Source organism: Petromyzon marinus, chromosome 50 (assembly GCF_048934315.1).
Source record: "Petromyzon marinus isolate PM22_M1 ecotype Great Lakes invasive population chromosome 50, UKy_Petmar_22M1.pri1.0, whole genome shotgun sequence".
Lineage (NCBI taxonomy): Eukaryota > Metazoa > Chordata > Hyperoartia > Petromyzontiformes > Petromyzontidae > Petromyzon > Petromyzon marinus.
The window spans coordinates 2,950,419-2,970,558 of NC_133716.1; the positions used below are offsets into that span (position 1 = coordinate 2,950,419).

Sequence of the window (20,140 nt, forward strand, 5' to 3'; positions counted from 1 at the left end):
GGGGGGACGCGCGCACACGCACCACCGCGACCGATGGGTTTGTACGCGGCGAAAAAGGCACGCGGGAGCCCGCTCCACGTTTGGCGAGAGAGGCCCTTTTGAGTGGACCACGTGAGCAGTCCTGTGGCGTCATCCCGGGCAGCGACGTGCGACGTGGGGCCCGGCGGGAGTGCGTTCGCCACGCGTTGCGGAGGGTTCGTGGTTGGACTCCGGGCAGGCCGCCGTGGTTCTTACCGCCGGTGTACTAACCGTAAAAATACACACTCCGCCTCATTCGCGGCGGACGTTAGAGCTCCCGTGATATCATTCGAAGACGACTGGGGCGTTGTGTGCCGACTTGACGGTCCAACTTTGAAAAATTACTTTGCTTGGGAAACGCATGGCAAGAGTCGCGCCCCCTTCTGAGAAAACCTATCAGGGCTCTCCAGAAAAGGAGTTTTGAGACTTGGTGAGGTTTTCCCTGGCAGAAAAAAGTGTGCTTGAAAAGAACAATCTTTGATTTAAAGCTATCGTGACTGCAGGCGTTCATATTCTTGGTTCTTTCGGTAAAGTCACACCTGATGATGATTGCTTGTGTTGCAGTCGAAACGTCGTGAGAATGTTATTGTTTTATATTTGTATTATTTTATTGTCTCCGTTCTACGCGACTTTACCGAAAGAACCAAGAATATAATAACAATCTTCACTAATTATTAGTTTCTTTTTAGTTAGGGCGTGTAGAGGTATAACGGAAATTTCTTCATTTGCTTTAACAATCCACCACCTGATGGAGCCAATCAAAATCAAGTAGCCAAGTGGTCAAATAAAGCAAACCCATCGAGGTACAGATCGACGATCGGCTCGACCATTCGCGGTTGGCCGCGAGATTCCTGCACGCATTGTGACTGCACTGCTCGCGATGATGATGATGATGCTGCTGCTGCTGCTGCGGAAGAGCACATGCGGTGCCGTCTTGCCCTCCGTGTTGTCTCCCAAGCGCCCCACCGTGGGTCCCAGGTCACGCGCTGTTCCCAGCCTCCGGTGAGGTTCAGCTGCACGATTGTTTTTGTCCAGTAGTCTACAGTACTGTACATGGAACCGTCTACAGTATTGTACACTACATTACTTTTTTTCATTCTATACATCTACTGTACAGGTTTCAGTTAACACTCGAGTACGGTTATATTTAACACAAGAAAGTAATGATCATATTTTACATTCAAAATGCTTCCTGTTTAATGTGCTGGGTGGATGTATTATGAACCGCGGACCAAACCATAATTTCCTATTTGCCTTTGAGTTTGCGAATCGTGGATTTGCCGATTGCAACTATTTTCAAGAATGTAACCCCCCACGATGGGCAAGGGTTTGCTGCATACCTAGTGATTGGCTTATCAGCAAAACCGGGGTCACAGACAATAAATATTATGGATAAATGAAAGGTTAGAAAGCCATGTGGTGGATGACGAGACCAATGTGCACGACGCTCAGATGGGAATATCGACCGACCTCTTGCTTGAGCTGCTGCACACTTTGTGTGACGGCCGCCAGAACCAAGGTCAGATTCTCCACTCTCGACACCAGATCTCCCATCAGATGTTCGTGCTGCACCACCTGCGATAACAAACACAAAGACCCCCCCCCCCCCCCCTCTATGTAGCCTTTAACATGCTGTTGGCGAAAGTGCCGTTAGTGGGCACCTATGAAGGTTGGCACAACGCTTGAGATGGGCGGGTGGCCAGCACCGCGAACGGCAGCCTTTGTCTCCCGAGTGGCGATGTCCGCTTGCACATCGCACGAGGTACTCAGAATCGAGAATAGAAGAGGTCCAGGGTTAGTTCTGACAATAGTCACCGCGTTGGTGGGCGTGAGCGGAAATCGAACCCGGGTCGCCAGGTTCGCAGTGCTGTGCGCTAACCGCTAAACTACCGCTCCCCACTACCGCGATTACCACACGCAATCGCAGTGGGCTCAAGGCCACTCTGGGCAGTATCCCACCAACCTTGGCATTACCCAACTTCACAAAGAGATAACAAATGTACCGTAAATCAATTAATGCATTTCCATGTTGTTATCTTTTTTCCAATTTTTCTACAAATGTTACTATCGGTGTCACGTCAGAAGGCGAAGTCTTCATTTGGAAGGACAGCAGGGCAGTGAATCATCCCATGTTGGATCAAGGCCTTCAAAGGAGATATTGCATTCGAGAACCTTGCAACTGCTTCCCCCCTCGTCCACGCTATGGAGTGCACTTTCCATACGAGCTGCAAACAGTGAATTTACGTGAAAAAACTATGTTCATGAAGATTTTTTTTAGTAATTTGACCAAGCCACACTTTTCATTCCATATATTCATTTAAAATGTATCTTTGTCCGTGCTGAATTTTTGCTTTCGTCTGTAATGCTATTTCTACTTGGTCGTTATTATTTATAATTTCTATTTGCACCATTATTGTCATTGCGGTGACCCAGGTCACGCTTGCTAATGTGACTCCTACCCTGGTCTCTCGAGTTCCCACCCGGTTACACGCAATCACGCACAGTGGCAAGCCTTATTATAAAGCGCACACACAATTCTCTCGTGATCATTACTTGTGTGTGGAGAAAAACATGAATTTAACATTTTTGTTACCTGCTCTTGTGCCATGCGGGAGGAGTTGAGCAGCTTGACGATGGTTTTGTCGAAGGTTTTCTGCATCTCCTCCATCTGGCGTCTGTACCTGTGTGTGTGCGCGCACAGGACAGCACAGCCCGACAGCAAGGCAAACGTGACAGCATTCTCACGCTTTTCCATGCCCCACGGCACGAGGATTCCTACAGAAAAACATTTGATGGAAATTAATATACGAGTAAGTAACCCCGCGAAAACGTTTTATGCGAACGATGTTGAACAAAAACATTATTTGTATTTCATATTCTTAGCTCTTTCGGTAAAGTCACGTTGAAGGGAAACAATAAAATAATAAAATATAAAACCAACGGCAAGAAATGTTTCTTGCCGTTGGTTTTCACACCTGATGATGACCGTTTGTGTTATGGTCGAAACGTCGTGAGAATTTTATTGTTTTATATATATTTTATTATTTTATTGTTTCCCTTCAACGTGACTTTACCGAAAGAGCTGAGAATATGAATTACTGCAGTCACGAAAGCTTTAAATCAAAATTATTTGTATTATTTTAAGCAATGTGCCTAAATAAAGTTTTCTATCAGTGTGCAATGTCTGCTATGGCATTGATTATAAACATGGACACCGACTAAGAAAGTGGAACACAAGCTGAAAAGTGCACAGAGAAGCACAAAGAGATGCAATTCTAGAATAACATTGACAGAGAGAGAGAGAAAAAAACACATGGATCCCAGACTTACTGAGGCTTTTCTGGGTAAAGATAACCATTAAAAACGGTAATTTTATCCACGGCAATTTGGAGGCGCTGTTTACGAATCCTGTAAAACTTGTCTAGGGCAAGTCCTTGCTTGACGCGTGTTCACACTATCACCCTTTTTTCGCTATAGCGAGGTTCTTCCGTGAGGGAACACTTTTCGCACAAAGCGGAACGCGCGCCGTTATAATACGGAACGTGCCCATTATAACGCAGTTTGTGAGCGATTGACGACAGACCACTTTCTGGAGCTGCGCAGCTGAGCGGTGCGCGACAAGAGTACGTGGAATGACACAGGAACGCAGCGGCGTATGCTCGGCTGTTTGCCCCGCCATCTCACTGTGCGTGCGTACGTCGCAATCTCGACAATCTTTTTGTCGTTACATTATTTGTGGGGAAATAGTTTTCGCTGAACGCGTGCTTTTGCTAAACCAGGAACTTTTCACGAACGCACCTGCTCTGTTAGATGCGTTCCTGAAATTACTCGTTACCCAGGCAGGCTCCTCCCGGACGCGATGAGGAATTTGGACGAGATAACTACGGACACGGGAAAACTCAGCGCTTACAGGGACCGCTTCCATGTGACTCGCAGCCTCGGACCACGGATAAAATGTGGATTGTAGGATTTTTCACGGCGAGAATTGGGCCGAGGGCATCCGGGTTTGCAGGTAAGAGGAACGGAATACCTTAGGCTGACCTCCTCCAGGTAGCGGCTGCTCAGGGACACGTTGAGCTCCAGCGCCCGGATGCGGTTGCTGAGACGCATGAAGACCGACTCCTTCTGGGCCGAGCCGAGAGCCAGTGCGCCGGCGGGGACGGGCGAGAGGTCGCTGGTGTCAGGGTAAACGTCGGCCTGCGCCGTGTCCGCCCTGGCCTCCTCGCCGGATCTGGCCGCGGGCGGCGGCCGCGCGTCCCCCTCGCTCGGTTTTCCTTCCTCCGAACGGGCGTCCCGATCCAGCGCTTGCCCCGCGTCAGAGATCGTCGCCGGAGCCTCGAGCGCGCCGACGGCTCGCGCCGCCGGCGGCGCGGCCTCTTTGCCGTCGTGCTTTTGTAAAATATCGGGCCGAGCGCCGGCCTCCATGAACGTTGTGACGGACGGCTCCACGCCGACGGTGAAAAGCTCGCCGCCCTCCGACGCGTGGCCTGCGATGGCCGTGCACGCGACGTGCGATGCGTTTTCCTCCTCGTGGAGAGCGTCGCTGCTGATGCTGCTCGTTTCGGTGCTGTCGCCGATCAGGCTTCCTAAAATAACGCCGCTGCTGCGGAGATCTGCGGCGAACAGCTCCTCTGTCGATGGGCGCGCGGAGAAAATGACGACGTCTGGGGGCGCGGGACTGATGTGGTCCGCGGCGGGCAGGCTCGCACCGGCATCAATATCGACCGTAACAACAGACGGCATAAGGACCGTGGCGGATTCATGAGCCAACGTAGCGACCGACTCGCTGGCTGGTAAATTCGATGCGCTCGGAGACTCCACCGTTTGTAGGACCAAGTGGGAGCTAACGGGCAACGATTCGTACTTAACGCTTGCTGTGTAATCGATGGGAACGTGCCACGGGCATTTCTTCAACACCACTTCCAGAAAAGTTACCCGACGGCTCTGTGCCAAACAATCGCCGCACTGTCCCTTGTCGGTTTTGCTGAAAGGGCCTTTGTTGGGCAGAATGAGTTTTGTCAGCTCTCTCTTCCGCTCGGTGGTCAGTGTGTGGTCATCCAAAGTTGTGACCCCGGGTCTCCTCCTATCGTCATGAACGACTGCGATTTTATCTTTGAGCACTTCAGGAAGTTCGGCTTGGTCTGGTCTGCAGAAACAATACGGACACACCAGCCCAATTTGACCACATTGTGTTTGGTGCAATACTAAAGGAGGTCATCAAACATGTAACAGATGATCAGAAACAAAGGTTATAACCTTAGGCCATGCATTTGTTGTTTTGTTCGTTTATATACTCTCATAATAACCCCCCCTAAGCTATAATGAGGTTTTATGTAATCTAAATTTACTATGAGCTTTCAACACAATATGACCGAGCAAACTTTTGTTTAAGGAAATGTACTTGATTTAATACTATATTTGTTCACCGTTTTTCATTTCTTCTGTAATGCGGTTGTTTTTGCCACGATTTATATTTGCTTCATTGTTGCACTTAGTTTTTACGATATTGCTTTTGTCATTTTGGTGACCCAAGTCGCTCTTGCCTGGTTAAACAAAATAATCGAATTCTATAAACTCGTACTCCTGTTCATAAAACGTGAGCACCATTTTGAAATCGCGTCCGATATCTCTTGCTCCTATAACATTATCCGTGGCCAGGAATTGAACCCAGGTCCACAGGGTGCAGAGCGCGGCAGACAAACCCACCGCACCACTGGCTCATCACTTATAAACGAACGCGTACGCAATGCAAGAAGACTAAGAGCGGCCGATGCGACACGCATAACGATTGGGAGCTTGGGAGAGCCGATGTGAACCTGTGGAGCCACCCAAAAAATTGGAATGGGTGTCCCCACGCAAAATGTGGGATGGCGTCGTACCCATTCACAGCTGTCTCCGGCTCCCCAGAGGCAGTCTCCCACACCGCATGCTGATCTCGAAGAGCCACTCCAGCTGCGAGCAGAACACCAAGCACAGCGATGGTTCAGGCAGCTTCTCAAGCACCCCAATGCTCATATGTAGATTAAATACACGCACTCGTATACGCACGACAATGCAGGAATTTGGGCTAATACATTTATCAGAGTCTGTATCTCCGAGTAAAATATAAAAGATGAAGTTTTGTCCATCAGCTCATGGGCCCTTCCAGACCAAATATATGCAGGTGCATTTATCTAAGCGGCTAACATCTGGAGCGGTTGACTTTTTGGGTCTCATCAGCAGTGTCACTAGTTGTATAAATGCTGCTGGAATGCCGAATATAAAGAGTGAGATAGTTATACAATTCAAAAGTTTTGTACTGAATGTGGAAAACCGAAGGTATAAGTAGCATTATGTTTAGACAGACTCTCTTATCAATGGCCAATAAAATGATAAACCGACGGAATTTCCGTCCGTAGAAAATGTGAACCTTACGGCCTTCCTCGTCCCCCTTGTTGCCTCCGAGCACCTTGGCTGCCATGTTCACCATGCTCAGAATGGCACCTAAGGGTGCAACGCATCGCAAATGAGTCGGGATCACGCACGCTACAGTCACACTGCTAGAACAGCACAGTGGCGGGCGACGTGCTGGTGTGCAAGTGAACTCACTCGTGGCAGACCCCAGCAGGTTGTCTGAAGAGTTCTCGTTGGGATTTCCCAACCCGATGGCGATATCTGACAGTGCGTTGGGGCGACAACAGACACAAACATTAGTTTCCACTTAATTGTGTTCATCGTTTACAGTTGAAGCGTTTACATGTTTAAGCTTCGTGTGTATGTATGTATGTTGAACTTCTTTCGCACCGTATGTAGCCAACCGTGCTAATCGGAGGTGCTTTCACAAATGATGAGAAGTTTCTCCATTTAATAACTTGAGCCAATTTATTTCTTTAGATTTTTGTACTTGTTTACCAAAGGAAAGCTTCACCGAGTCTCAAGACTCTTTTGAGGAGGGTTCTATAAAGTTCTGCAAAGGAGGGGGTGGGGGCAGCAATTGCTTCGTGTAATCCTGATCCAAAAATTTGCGGTGTAATTTTTCAAATTTGGAAAAAAAAATTGACCCCACGATGCTGGCTACTCGACGGTCTGCTCTTCTTCAAATGACGTCACGGGATCTTCACGTCTACCGCGGGCGACGCGGGCAGCGCACGGTACTTCATGGTCAGTATTATCCAGGGCAGCCTGTCGGTATCGAACAGTGAAAACATTCGTAACAGGCGCCGGGCGCGCCACCGCCCGGCCGCGCCACCGCCCCACGTGAGGGAGAGGATGCCGAACTTGGATCCCGACGTTCCAACTTTCCGCGAACTTCGACCTCCCCGTGGGCAAGCGGCGAGGACAAGGGGGGGGGGGGATTGGGGGGGGGGATTGGGGTTGGGGGGGATTGGGGGCCCTCACCGCGGTCCTCGTCGTGCAGTTCGTCGGACGCTCGCCCGGAGCGGCGAGTCTCGTCGACGTCGTCGATCTCGTCGTACTCCTCCACCATGCTGATGCCGAGCACCCTGGGAGCACGGAGGGAGCGACGCCGGACAGGTCCACGCGAGCGTAACGCGGCGGACGGCGGCGGTGGCGAGGGGGGGTGGCCACGGGCCACACGCCGCCTGCACGATCCTAGCGCGTTTTTTGTTTTTTCCTGGGTTGGTCTGCACGTTGAGCAATTCTTCTCTCGGGCTTTCGCCACACGCAGGACTGCGGGCGCATTCACGAGGTGGACAAGGGGCTCAATAAACTCCCGGAGGTGCACGGAGCAGTGCGAGGCGACGGCCGGGGCGATCAAATTGTCTCTATGATTATTGTGCTTTCCATCTTTTAATGGTCCCCAATTCGATCTCGACTACGATCAGTGTTACGTCAAGAGAATTCTGTTCTCGTGTCGCTCTCCATAGGGAGTCTCACAGAATCTACGCGATACACCAACCCATGACTCTGAACTACAGACATCCGCCATCACACACCCGAGCAGGAACGTAAAACATTCCCACTGAGAGTCGCGCTCTGCCACAGTGCCACCACCCTGCCGGATTGGGAAATGTGCGCAAACGTCAACAAGAAATACGTTAAATGATGACGTCACCCTGCTGCTCTATTTAAGACCGGGAGCAAGTGAGGGCTTTACCATTCTGGCGAACTGCCCGATGAAGCTGGATGTAATTACCAGCGAAACGTCGTACTCAAATTTTAAATGATGTTGATTCACTCTTCAACACACCGGTGGGCTAAAGTAGTGAACTATTTGTCCGTTGTAAACGTGACACATTTTTTACTGCTTGGCCGTGTCGGGTGGTGGAGGGTTACGACACATTTATAAATAACGCGATCTAACCCAAAAACCTTTATTATGAAGAACGTTCTGTTTTCCAAAGGACTTACAGGAGTCTGCACGACGAACACGTGGATAAAAATGCAGAAGTGCTGCGCTGCACAAGAATGCTCTTGCTCGAGTTACCTTATGAGGCTGATTGGACAGAAGTGTTCAGATCCATGATGGGAAACCAGCTCAACCTGAAAGAAACACAAGTAACCGCACATCGCCACTGCTATATGCAGTAAAAACTACATACATTTGTATTCATTATACAAATTTTAACTTAATATCTAGTGTAAGAATAATCTAAAATGAAACGTAAGTGGCAAATTTAGCCAAAAAATTAATAAAAATTAACACACTTATAGCTGTCAGCTTGTCACTCCACTGCTGGATGAAGGCCTCCCACTACACCGTGCCGGTGACGGGGGTTGTTTGACCATACTTTTCCTACGCTGGTCAATACGGTTATCAAAGGGGAGCCCGGGCCCATTTCAGACATCATTTCTCCATTGATGTTTAACCTTGGTCTGTAATCAGGACCAAATCAAAGTGCCCTATCCGCAGGTGACACCACTCCCCCTATTTTAGGGAAATCAAAATCGAAACATCCCAATTGACAAGAGGTCCTTCCATAGACCAGACCCTAAATAACGTGTTGCGCATCGGCAGTTTTCTGTTAGTATTTCATAATGCGGATCAGGGAGCACAACGCGTTAGTGAATCGAGAGTGGGCGCATAAACACTCTAAGAGGGGCGTCTCGAACTGTGAAAGGGAAAGTCGCTGTGCCGTTGTTAATGAACCGACCAAACAGGGAGGAGTTAATGAGGGCGACAACGCAGCAAAGCAGCTCGCCGCTTATTTTGCAGGTAACACACTTTTTGGAATCCGACAGGCCTGGTCAAATACTGCGGGTGTATTTAACCATGAGACGCGTGCTGTCTGCTTCGGGGGACGTGAAAAATAATCCCGTGACTTCATTCAAAGAAGAGTTAGACCATTCGTGTGCCGGCATCACGGTCAAAATTAGGAGAAATTGTTCCCAAAATTACCCAATGGGGAAACGCATCGCAATCGTCACCCCTACTTCAAAGGCTTCGCAGGACCATTCCTCAAAAAGAGTCTTGAAACTCATTGAGACTTTCCCTGGATAAACAAGTGGAATAAAAATAATCTGCAAAATTGAGAAAATGTTAAGTTACTAATTTTAATGGACCACTTCAAATACCGCACGGCAGTAATTTAGTCCGCGTGGCTGCGTGGAAACCTTTCACCATTTGTTCTGTGGAAAGTTCCACTGAACCCAAGTGGCGACTTGACCATTTCAACCCTTGACCCCACACCGCAAACGCAAGCGTGCCGGCCCAAGTGGGCGGTGGCTTAGTGGGCACACATGCACGAGAGGGAGGAAAAGGTATGAGCAGGGACACAGCACACGCAGCAAGGCAGAAAAGGGCACATTTCCTAACCTTTATATACTTGGTGAACATCTGGATGCCGACAGGAAAGGGAGAACAGTCAGCGGTGGAGATGCAACATCCAAGTTGCATCATTCATTCAGCATCATCTCCTCGGGTGCACAAACAGCACCGCCCTTTAACCGACTGCGATTGTACGGTCATTGAAGATTATGGCTACACACTACCGACGACCTGGGCAGGGGCGACCTGGGACAAAAGCCACCTTAAGCTACGTCGCCATCGCGGGGGTAAAAAGCCACACCATGGCCAAGACAACCAACCGGTTTAAGCGGTGCACCTTTGACTTCTGATGAGCTTAGCGGGAAAACTGTCAACCGAAGGCCAGGTCTCCACATGTTAAGGTCATTTCTACGCAGGGTGCGTCGCGCGAAGGGATCAAAGTCGCTGGCACGCTGCCTCGGAACGACGAGGGGCTTCAAAGTTCCCGGAGGCCAATCCCAGACACGCTTCTGTGTCACAGCCAGAGCGACCGGGGCTGCGATTAAATCTTCTGTCTGAATAAGTGAGCATTATTTGATTTAAAAACACGACGGACAACAATGTGCATATGTCTTTCAAATAAAAAAACGAACCCTACTCGCAAACAGGATGAAAATGTACCTCCTTTAAGCATTGTTTAAATAATTGCATTTCGGATGCAGTGAAAACTTGTGTCGATATAATTAAACATTTTTTAACTTGGTTTTTACCCTCACAATCAGATGAATTGACTCGAATAAAATAATTGACTGTTTTTGGTGAATTGATATATCATTAAACACAGTACGGCCGTGTGTAAGTGTTCCTATACAATCAGACGATAATTTAATGTCGGCAGGTCCAATTCAGTGCTTGAATGTGCCGGCTCACCTTGAGAAACATTGCGTACATTTTCTGATGCAGAGGGAAGCTCTGGATAATCCTCTCATCTCGAGCATGCAGGGTTCCCACCTTCACCCATTCCCTGATGGGATACCTGGCGAGGTGAACAATATGAGGTATTATTTGTTGTTGCTATCTCGACGTGGAGTGTGGATCAGTGCTGAATGTTAAATCAGCCGCTTGTTTGCCTAAAATCACGACGCCCCTTCTGGATCACAGCAGCAGCAGCAGCCTCACTCCATGCCACAAATACAAATTAAGTCGAGAGATGGCAGCAAGTCTGGACCGCGGCCTACGACAAAAATAAACATCTCGTACAGCACCCCTACCGCCGAACCTCCCGGTTTCAACCTTCCACGCCGCCAATGGTCGACCATCAACCGAATCGGGACCAGGCCACGTGGCCGATGCGGCCACCTGATGCACAAATGGCACATCAAAGATTGGGCGGCCTGTGAGTGCGGCCACCAATCAGCAACCATCGACCGCCATCGTAAACATCCCGCTACTGCTGTCCTCACTCCTTTGAAGGAGGAACGGACGAGATCCACTCCGCGTCTGAACAGACAATCGAGTGGATAACATCTAAAATTACATCTTTAATCCGCTGCCCTTAATGCATACGAAAGAAGAAGCTCGATAATAAATTGCGTGCCTTCGAACTACGGGTGTCTGAGATTGATGCTAGAGGAATGTTGCGGCAAGGTAGAAGTCCCAGGGAGACCCATGAAAGGAAAGTGCGGCAAATTACGGCAGGAGGGGCGAGGTCCGACTGCCGTGGCAGACCCCCCCGGGGGTGGTTTCCACGAGTTTGGCGAGCGGCTCACAATCGGAAATTAGTGTCACCCTGTGGACGTGTGAAATGGTTGTCCTTTGGAGATGGACATTCTCCCCTGCTATAGGAATGAGAAAAAATTCCCAAAACCGGCTCAAGGCTGTAGGCTGGAGATGAGCATCGCCTCAATGCTCACTTGAGCAGGGAATCGCTTCGACCCTTTTTATGGAACATTGTCTCAGAGGTAAAGGATTACTCATAACAGAATCAGATTATTGATTTAAACTGGAGGAATCTGATGAGCTATAAAAGTCTTTTTCACGGATGTCCAGTAGGGTTGGGTAAGAGCGTTACAACAAACAATACAAAACACGATAGTAGAACAAAAACACAATATACTGGCAGATCTGTAAGGAATGCCACATGTAGGCTGTACAGGTGTGACGCGTTTTCCGTAGCCTTACAGCACTAATCGCTATTCCCTAGACACAGATCAGTGCCGGCAGTACGAGTTGATCCACGTGCATTCTGACCTGTCACTGATGAACACCACAAAGTCCCTGGGGGTGGAAGAAAAGAGCTCTAGGTTTCCGATGTCGATCTGTTTCACCTGCACAGGCTCACAAAGCTCTATCACAAACCTGCAGTGCTCACACATAAACACACGCACAAAAACACAGATTCCTCCATCGAACATTAAGAGATCCATTAGTGCCATTGAACACACTTGAATGACCACTTTGTCAATTCACTGTTGAATGAGGGAGGGACTCCCCCATTCCGCTGGCTGGCAGGGAGAGAAGGACGGGCAGGTGGACGGTCACATCCAAAGGCTGTGCGTGGTGCTCGTATGAGTATAAATCCCGATGGCCGTGGTCCAACATACCAGATCTTTGCACTGCAAGGGTTCAGCATGTACAAGTCTTTGTTCTCCATGAGTATGGTGGAGGTGCTCTGTAATGACACACACACACACACTCAGCTCTTGAATGAGAGGTAAGGCAAAAAAGATCAGCAGACAATACATCTCCTTCCCATGTCTGTCCCTCTACATAAAAATGTAAAGTCGTTTTTTTACACATCCTGTGATGGCCACACGGTATTCTGAGGATTAATTTATTCAGCCAGATTTGGTTTAATGTAAGCAGATACAACATCATGTGTCTCATCAGCAGTCAGACTGGCTTAAACCAATGCTGGTGAACTGACAGATAGATGGTCACAGGCAAGGACCCTCTCCCCGAATGGATATGTGGCCTAGTCTGGCGGATATCATACCAGACATTACTAATCAATAATTAACTTAGTTGTGAATACAAGTAACATAATAAGCAGACATTACACCTCCTCACATTATGCTTATATTGTGTCATGCCATGTCCACACGAAATCAGTCATAATAATAATTAGATTTGGTATTCCTAACATTATTATAGTGCAGGGCTAGAGCAAAAAAGCTGCTTCACAGGCAGGGCCTGCAGTAGTTTCACAGCAGGAAACGATGTCCTGTGCGTTATCCAAATCAAATTGGAGGTCATTCTTAAAATTTGTCAATTTAGCACACAATCCACCTACGTCTTTGCAATGACATCACGGGAACTTTAACATCCACTGTGAAGCAGATGGCGTGAAAGTTACGGTAAATATACCACGCGGTATTAACCAGGGTGGCCTGCCAGAATCGGATCGCGAACCACTGCAACCAGCGGAGAAATGGACAGCCGGGCAGGCCGCCACGTCACAGCCCCTACGAGCCACAACGCCCCCCACAACGCCCCCCACGAGCCACAACGCCCCCCACAAGCCACAACGCCCCCACAACGCCCCCCACACGCCACAACGCCCCCACAACACCCCCCACGAGCCACAACACCCCCCATGAGCCACAACGCCCCCCACAAGCCACAACGCCCCCACAACGCCCCCCACAAGCCACAACGCCCCCACAACGCCCCCCACGAGCCACAACGCCCCCCACGAGCCACAACGCCTCCACAACGCCCCCCACGAGCCACAACGCCCCCCACGAGCCACAACGCCCCCCACGCGCCACAACGCCCCCCACAAGCCACAACGCCCCCCACGAGCCACAACGCCCCCACAACGCCCCCCACGAGCCACAACGCCCCCCACGTGCCACAACGCCCCCCACGCGCCACAACGCCCCCCACGCGCCACAACGCCCCCCCACGAGCCACAACGCCCCCACAACACCCCCCACGCGCCACAACGCCCCCCACGCGCCACAACGCCCCCCCACGAGCCACAACGCCCCCACAACACCCCCCACACGCCACAACGCCCCCCACAAGCCACAACGCCCCCCACGAGCCACAACGCCCCCACAACACCCCCCACACGCCACAACGCCCCCCACGAGCAACAACGTCCCCCCACGAGCACCAACGCCCATACGAGCCACAACATCCACCATGCGCCACAACGCCTGGCCTCAAGGTGCCAGCGGCCGGTACCCGAGGAGATGCGGTCCTGACTCCTGGTTACTGCTCGTTGTCCAGCGCCCTCGGGGGGGGGGAGTCCTCACCTGCGCCTCGGGGTTGGCAGACAGGATCTTGGCTCCGCATTCCACCGACGCGTAGTTGTTGAGAGACTTTTTGACAACCGGAGGCAGCAGAACGGGAATCGCAGGCAGCACTTGGTCTTGAAAAGGCAACATGGGCACGATTTGATTACGAACCGAGAAAATTCATCCAACTCAGAAAGCCAAACAAATACAACCATCACTGGATATTCAATTATCAGAAGGGCAAATTCTACAATGAGCATGAGAAAATAAAATTGTTCTAATTTCACTGGGTCATACATTTATTTCAATACGAAATGCTTAAAGTTAAATGTTTCAAATACAATTAGATGTTTTTCAAGAAAGGTATAATTTTCTAAACATTATACATGAATTCTTTTAGAGTAATTTTATTCCGTGAACTTTTAGAATTTCAGTTTGAAATTTTCCGGTAAACATTTTCAGAATAAATGTATGGAGCTTTACCGCTGGTTATTTCCTCGTGCAATATTTTACATGTGGACGTATTGGCGGTACACCGGTGCAACATAGCACACCTGTCCGAATAAAACAGTCTAAAATCGAAATTTTGAACCGACATTCGTCTTAAGACTGCTTCGACATCACGAGTAGTGATTTTGACGCACCAGCACCACCAGCCCGCAAGATTTTCTGACCGGGGTTTGCGAACCGGTGGGAAAATAAAAAATGATCGCGCAAAAATCGCTTTTTTCCATACCGCACACCACCAGTGTACCGCCAATACGTTAATTTACAGATTTAGCCAGGGGATGGCAGCAGACATCATTGTGTGTGTGGCCCATTAACAAACCCCATATTTGCTCACGACCCCAGGAGGGCATCACTGGGTCCCGAGAACATACGGGATTGGCCGTGCGAGGGTTCATTGAACGAAATGCATCTCGAGATTTTGCCCACGTGCACAGATACTCAAAATGTATTTTGGAAAACAACTCAAAGCATAAACATCCTGAAAAGAAGGACTCCATACTCAGCGATTCCATCCTAGATAAACATATGACGCGATTTCCATTAATAATAACACGGCTCACCTTGCTTCTCCTTCTCTTCCTCCAGAACCTTCTTTTTCCACTCGTCAAACGACGGGATGTCCCCCGGCTTGAGCAGCTGTCCCTCCTCACCATCGCTCGCTGTCACCACCTCCGTGGGTTCGCTGCTCAACGGGCTCTCAGACTCCTGCGTCGTGGTTTCCAGCCGCGACTCGTTGCGTTCACCTGGGTGGTCATCTGTAATGACGGCGGTGGCGGCGACGCTGGTGAGTGAAGACGCCGGGAGTGTATCGCCAGCGTGAATTCCTGCAGACGGGGACGGTGTCGCCAGGGCCTGTTCAACGTCCAGACGAGTTGCCTGTAAATCCTGCTCAGTGTCCATCTCGGCTGTAACCATCATCTGCTCGACAGAAAGCATCTTTGCTTCCAGGAGGGCCTCTTGCGAGGCAAACTGCTGTTCCGTTTGCACCACTGAGGGTGTTATTTTCTGAACGGACTGTGCCACTACCAAAGACGTTTCCACCACTGCTGAATCTGTCTGATCCGCTTTAACAACAGAAGGTGTACATTCTGGCAGTGACGTCACTTCCTGGACTGACAATACCTCCAAAAGCAAAGGCTTCTGGGAAGGTGACGTGTCGTCCTGTGTTGAATGCTCAGCCAAAGGTGCAGATTCGTAAAAAGAGTGTTGTACTCCGACCGACATTTCTTGATGAAGTGATGGTTGAACGAATTGTATTTGCGAAATCTGCTCATTACTCAGCCCAGTATCATGCACAATTAATAACACATCTTCCTGATTAACGTTTTTATCTTTGAACACAGGTTCCTGTAGAGGGAATCCATTAAAATCCACGACTTTCTCCTCGGCGTGCATTCCTATTTCTCCGTGAGATTTCCCATCGTCCTCCGGCGAGACCGATTCTTCGCTCGACAGCTCAGTGCCCCGTGCACTCGCAAGTTCATCCGTCGCTTCATTCGAAGGCGTTGTTTGATGCCTCAAGGGCACGGACATCAGCGGGGGCAGGGGCTCGGTCGCACGGCGCGAGGAATAAAACCCGGCGTCCGTCATCCGAGGGGAAGCCGGGTTGCCCTCCGTCGAGGGGATCAAGCGCAGCGACGCCTCAACGTTCGCGGAGGCCGTCGCGGTCGCGCGGCCGCCCTCCGCTCGACGCGACGAGCGCCCCGAGTCCGACAGCGGCAGGACCTCCGAGGAGCACGGTGGCTGCGAGGAAGGCGGCGGCGGCACCTCGCTGGGTTCGGAGGACCACCGTGACACGTCGCTTAGGGGGGTTTTTCGTCCATTGCACGATGCGCCGGCCGTCATTGTGGCGTCGCCCCGTCTCGCCGTAGCTTGGCGTGATGTCGCAGGTTCGTCTGCTTCCAGACTGCCGAGCGGGCCTTCTGACGCGCGATCGATTACAATGCTCCCGTCCTCCGAGCTGCGTTCAACAAATAACAGCAGTGAGTCCCGTGCCGGGCGGCATTGCCCTCATTAATAAAGTCAGAGTAGGTCCTGCTGAAAAGCACATTGAGGCGGAGCTCATATCTACTAGCAGCCCTGTGCCAGTGATGAAAATTCGACATTTATTCTCAACTGGATGAAATGAACACAGAAAGAATACCCGGATTGTGTGCTGTCGGATTTGGTGGTAAAAAGCACTCTGAGCGCAAAATTTGACAATCAATCCCAGTCAAGTAACCTCATCACTCTAGGCTTGAGAAACTTAGTAGCATTGTGGGAAGTCAGTTGTGGTTGCCGAAAATTAGAGGCTGCCATCTATTAAAATCAAAATTACATCCAGGCTGGTAGTAATCTCCAGCAAAACGTTCGGACAAAATTTTCAAATATTAATTGGGCTTTTCAACATTTCTCTGTTTTTTTCTGGAATAAAAAAACAAACCAAGTTGATTGGATTGGCTCTGTTGGATGGTGGAGGGGGGTTTGGAGTAAAACATTTACATTATACCGACACAACGATCTAACCCCAAAATCAACTCGTTAAGAATCTTGATAATTGGTGGCGAGTGCCTCCACACAATAACTTCATTTAGGGTGCTTTGTCAATGCACCGCTGAATGCAGGCTTTTCCACGCCGTGCGAGTCACTAAGTTGTCCCACCATACTTCACCACGCTGGTCAGTGTGGGTTGGTGAAGAGAGAGCCATTGAACTGGTCGCACAACTGACATTGTCACATGGCTGGGAAAGGAACTCAGGTCAGCGAGTTCAAAGTGGAGTCCAAGAATCACCACGACACAGTTCCACCTCCCCCCAAACAATGATGTACGAGGTTTATGCACAGCTTTGTAGACAGGCCTACCTGGTGTGCACTGGAGTACTGATTTCCAACACAGAGCTCTGTGCCGTGTCGTCAGCCAGAGGGATGGCTGCCGTGCCATCTCCCCATATGGCAGCTGAGCCCTCGGAGTCTCTTCTGGATGGGGAATCATCTCCACGATTTGATGGTTGAGCAGTAAAAGCCTGAAAGGGAGTACACGAGACACTTCAACATGCAGAAACCATAATCGTGCACTTATTGACTGCGATAAGCGGTGACTATTTCCCTAGCTTAGAAAGTATGACCGTATTTTTGGTTCTTTCGGTAAAGTCACGTAGAAGGGAAACAATAAAATAATAAAAATATAAAACAATAAAATTCTCACGACGTTTCGACTGCAACACAACCAATCATCATCACCTGATGATGATTGCTTGATGATGATTGCTTGTGTTGCAGTCGAAACGTCGTGAGAATTTTATTGTTTTATATTTTTATTATTTTATTGTTTCCCTTCTACGTGACTTTACCGAAAGAACCAAGAATATGAATCCCTGCAGTCACGAAAGCTTTAAATCAAAATTTAAGTATGACCGTGTTTAGAATGTCAGAATCCATCTGAAGACACTGCACAGCAAATTTGAGGTTGTGATGATTTTTGCTGATGGCTTACAGTGGTACCATGGCGAACGGAATTGAATTCATGGCTGGGGTCAGTTCATCCCAAACATGAAATGAGTGCCACTTTTTGGGAAGACAAAATCAGAGGTGATACGGGGAGAGAACGGCCCAATCACAAGAATGTAAGAATTTCACCGCTGGCTCATAACTGCTGCGAGATTAGAATTCGCCCGCAATCATTTGAGCATGGGGAACACAGACTTAAACATAATGTGATAATGCCTCGATTTGTACGCCATTTCGAGGAATGTTTCCGTAGAATCCTAATATCACAGGAGTCAGAAAAATATATTTTTTGTTGGGTTTGGCCGAGCCCTCTCTCACCGTGTGGAGGACGTTGCTGCTGGCCTCGAGAAAGACGCTTCCCAAATGGTGGTCCTCATCCCCTTGCGAGCACACCTTCTCCAGCGGGTACCTGCCGAAAAGTGTACCACAGACTTTGTAATAATAATCATCTGTGGACAGCTTCATGGGCAGGTGCTGTGAACCTAGCAACCGGAGTTTAATTCCTGGCTTATGTGGCTCATGTCAGTGGCCGGTGAAATATTGGACATCTGTGAAAAAAGCTTCATAGCTCATCGGATTTCTCCAGAACAAAAATTTGGATTCTGATATATGATCCCTTGGTTTACTCTCAAATATACACAGCACTCCGCTACTACGCTAACAATATGGTATTGGCCAAATATCCCAACACAGGACTCCTGAAAAATAGTCTTAAGGCTCAGCGAGGCTTTTCTGGATAAATAATTTGGCATTATTAAATTTTTGGCTGAAAACAACCTAAAATTTATGACAAAAATAAATAAACTAGCACATGCTCAGTATAATAGTAATCTGATTAGGCACTGAAAAGTAATAATACAGGATTACTCACCAACAGTGATCACATTTACCCATCTCTAAGCGATCCAGCTACCCCCCAACCAGTGCTGCTCATAGATATGAGAGTGCTGTGCCAACCACCGCAGGCATCCTGCTCACCCTTTGTTCATGAAAAGCGGCTCAGCCCTGCATCACGGTTTAAAAATGTCAGCATGGATCGACATTGTTCGAATTAACCTTGCACCACGTGTACCTTTCAGCTCCCATCGTTTTATATTTCTGATACCAAGCGTATACCAATTACCTCTTGCCAAGTGCTGTTCAGGCCAAGTCGACCTAGATGATGTCCTCACCAAGTGCTCATTTCAGGCTTAAGTGGTACTGTATAAATAGAAGCCTATTCCTGTGCAATGAGCACAATTATCCAAATGTCATACCTAATGCCCCCCATTGTAGTACAGCTTTTGCACATTTACCAATAATGCCAATTCAATTGCATGACGTTATTAAACGTTGCAAATACTCATTAGTTGAAGTGGTGGCATCCCTTTGATCTATGTGATCCTCTTGGCCAGTGCTTCTCAACCCCTTCGCTCCGCGGCACACTCTAGAGCTCGGTTGGTCTTTGCGTCACGACACTTTAAGCTTGACAGCCGATGGCACAGGACACTAAACAACTGTGAACCTGTAAAACGCACGCACATGCGCCCGCCACGGCAACACAATGCGTCGTGGCTCGCCACGCACGGCCGCTTGTAGCGGCTGTTTGCCCAACTGTGCCACGTGTGACCGAGGGAGTCGAGAGGGCCCGGGCGTGGGAGGTGGCGGCAGCTAGATCGGCCACTGAACGGCTCGGAGGAGGATAGTTCGTCCGTCCTAACTTGCGATGAGTGAGGTTTTTTTCCTTCCCTATTTCCAAAACACAGCGGCACACGTACCGGTGTGCCGCAGCACACCGCTTGAAGTACTGCTCTAGGCATATGAATTTGTTTGCTGAGAGTAAGCCTGAAATCAGATACCTGTTGCCCTAGAGTTTTATGTAAACTCTCTTAGTTTTTGTCTGCGTAATGAGCTTTGCCGTCCCTCTCTCTGGCTGTGTTGAAGTGCAACGTGCATCGCACCAGTCAGTGGCCGCTTCCTGTGTTGATTTATGACAGGAACAATGTTTGGATTTATATTGCACCCATATTGTCATGACATATCTCAAAGAGTGCAGAAATTGTCGACGACATCAATGTCGCGGGATCATGAGACGTGGTGGCATCTTGGGGAGGCCTTCACCCAGCAGTGGATCAGAATCAGAATTTTAATTAGACTGGAGGGGGAGTCTGATGAGCTGTGAAGGAAGCTCTTTTTCACGTCCAGTAGGAGTGGGTCA

The 20,140-nt window shown here is 49.2% G+C and overlaps 1 protein-coding gene across 3 annotated transcripts in view; it reads right to left on the reverse strand.

Moving 5' to 3' along the window:
* The window catches only part of LOC116953147 (SUN domain-containing ossification factor-like), a 28,936-nt gene that overhangs the window by 4,119 nt on the left and 4,677 nt on the right, over positions 1 to 20,140 (reverse strand). Inside the window, exons 2-18 of one of the 3 annotated variants that reach the window (XM_032973048.2) lie at positions 18,262 to 18,352; positions 17,299 to 17,459; positions 15,018 to 16,417; positions 13,966 to 14,081; positions 12,307 to 12,374; positions 11,954 to 12,061; positions 10,634 to 10,739; positions 9,773 to 9,793; positions 8,444 to 8,499; positions 7,396 to 7,499; positions 6,607 to 6,672; positions 6,433 to 6,501; positions 5,898 to 5,970; positions 4,049 to 5,164; positions 2,612 to 2,699; positions 1,489 to 1,593; positions 13 to 1,065 (exon numbers count right to left, since the gene is read on the reverse strand). In XM_032973048.2, the coding sequence (XP_032828939.2) occupies positions 799 to 1,065; positions 1,489 to 1,593; positions 2,612 to 2,699; positions 4,049 to 5,164; positions 5,898 to 5,970; positions 6,433 to 6,501; positions 6,607 to 6,672; positions 7,396 to 7,499; positions 8,444 to 8,499; positions 9,773 to 9,793; positions 10,634 to 10,739; positions 11,954 to 12,061; positions 12,307 to 12,374; positions 13,966 to 14,081; positions 15,018 to 16,417; positions 17,299 to 17,459; positions 18,262 to 18,352 (4,015 nt within the window). In that variant the 3' untranslated portion in view covers positions 13 to 798. Of the gene's footprint in view, positions 1 to 12; positions 1,066 to 1,488; positions 1,594 to 2,611; positions 2,700 to 4,048; positions 5,165 to 5,897; positions 5,971 to 6,432; positions 6,502 to 6,606; positions 6,673 to 7,395; positions 7,500 to 8,443; positions 8,500 to 9,772; positions 9,794 to 10,633; positions 10,740 to 11,953; positions 12,062 to 12,306; positions 12,375 to 13,965; positions 14,082 to 15,017; positions 16,418 to 17,298; positions 17,460 to 18,261; positions 18,353 to 20,140 lie in introns of those variants that run through there. The other 2 variants (XM_032973046.2, XM_032973047.2) reach the window with 2 other exon arrangements.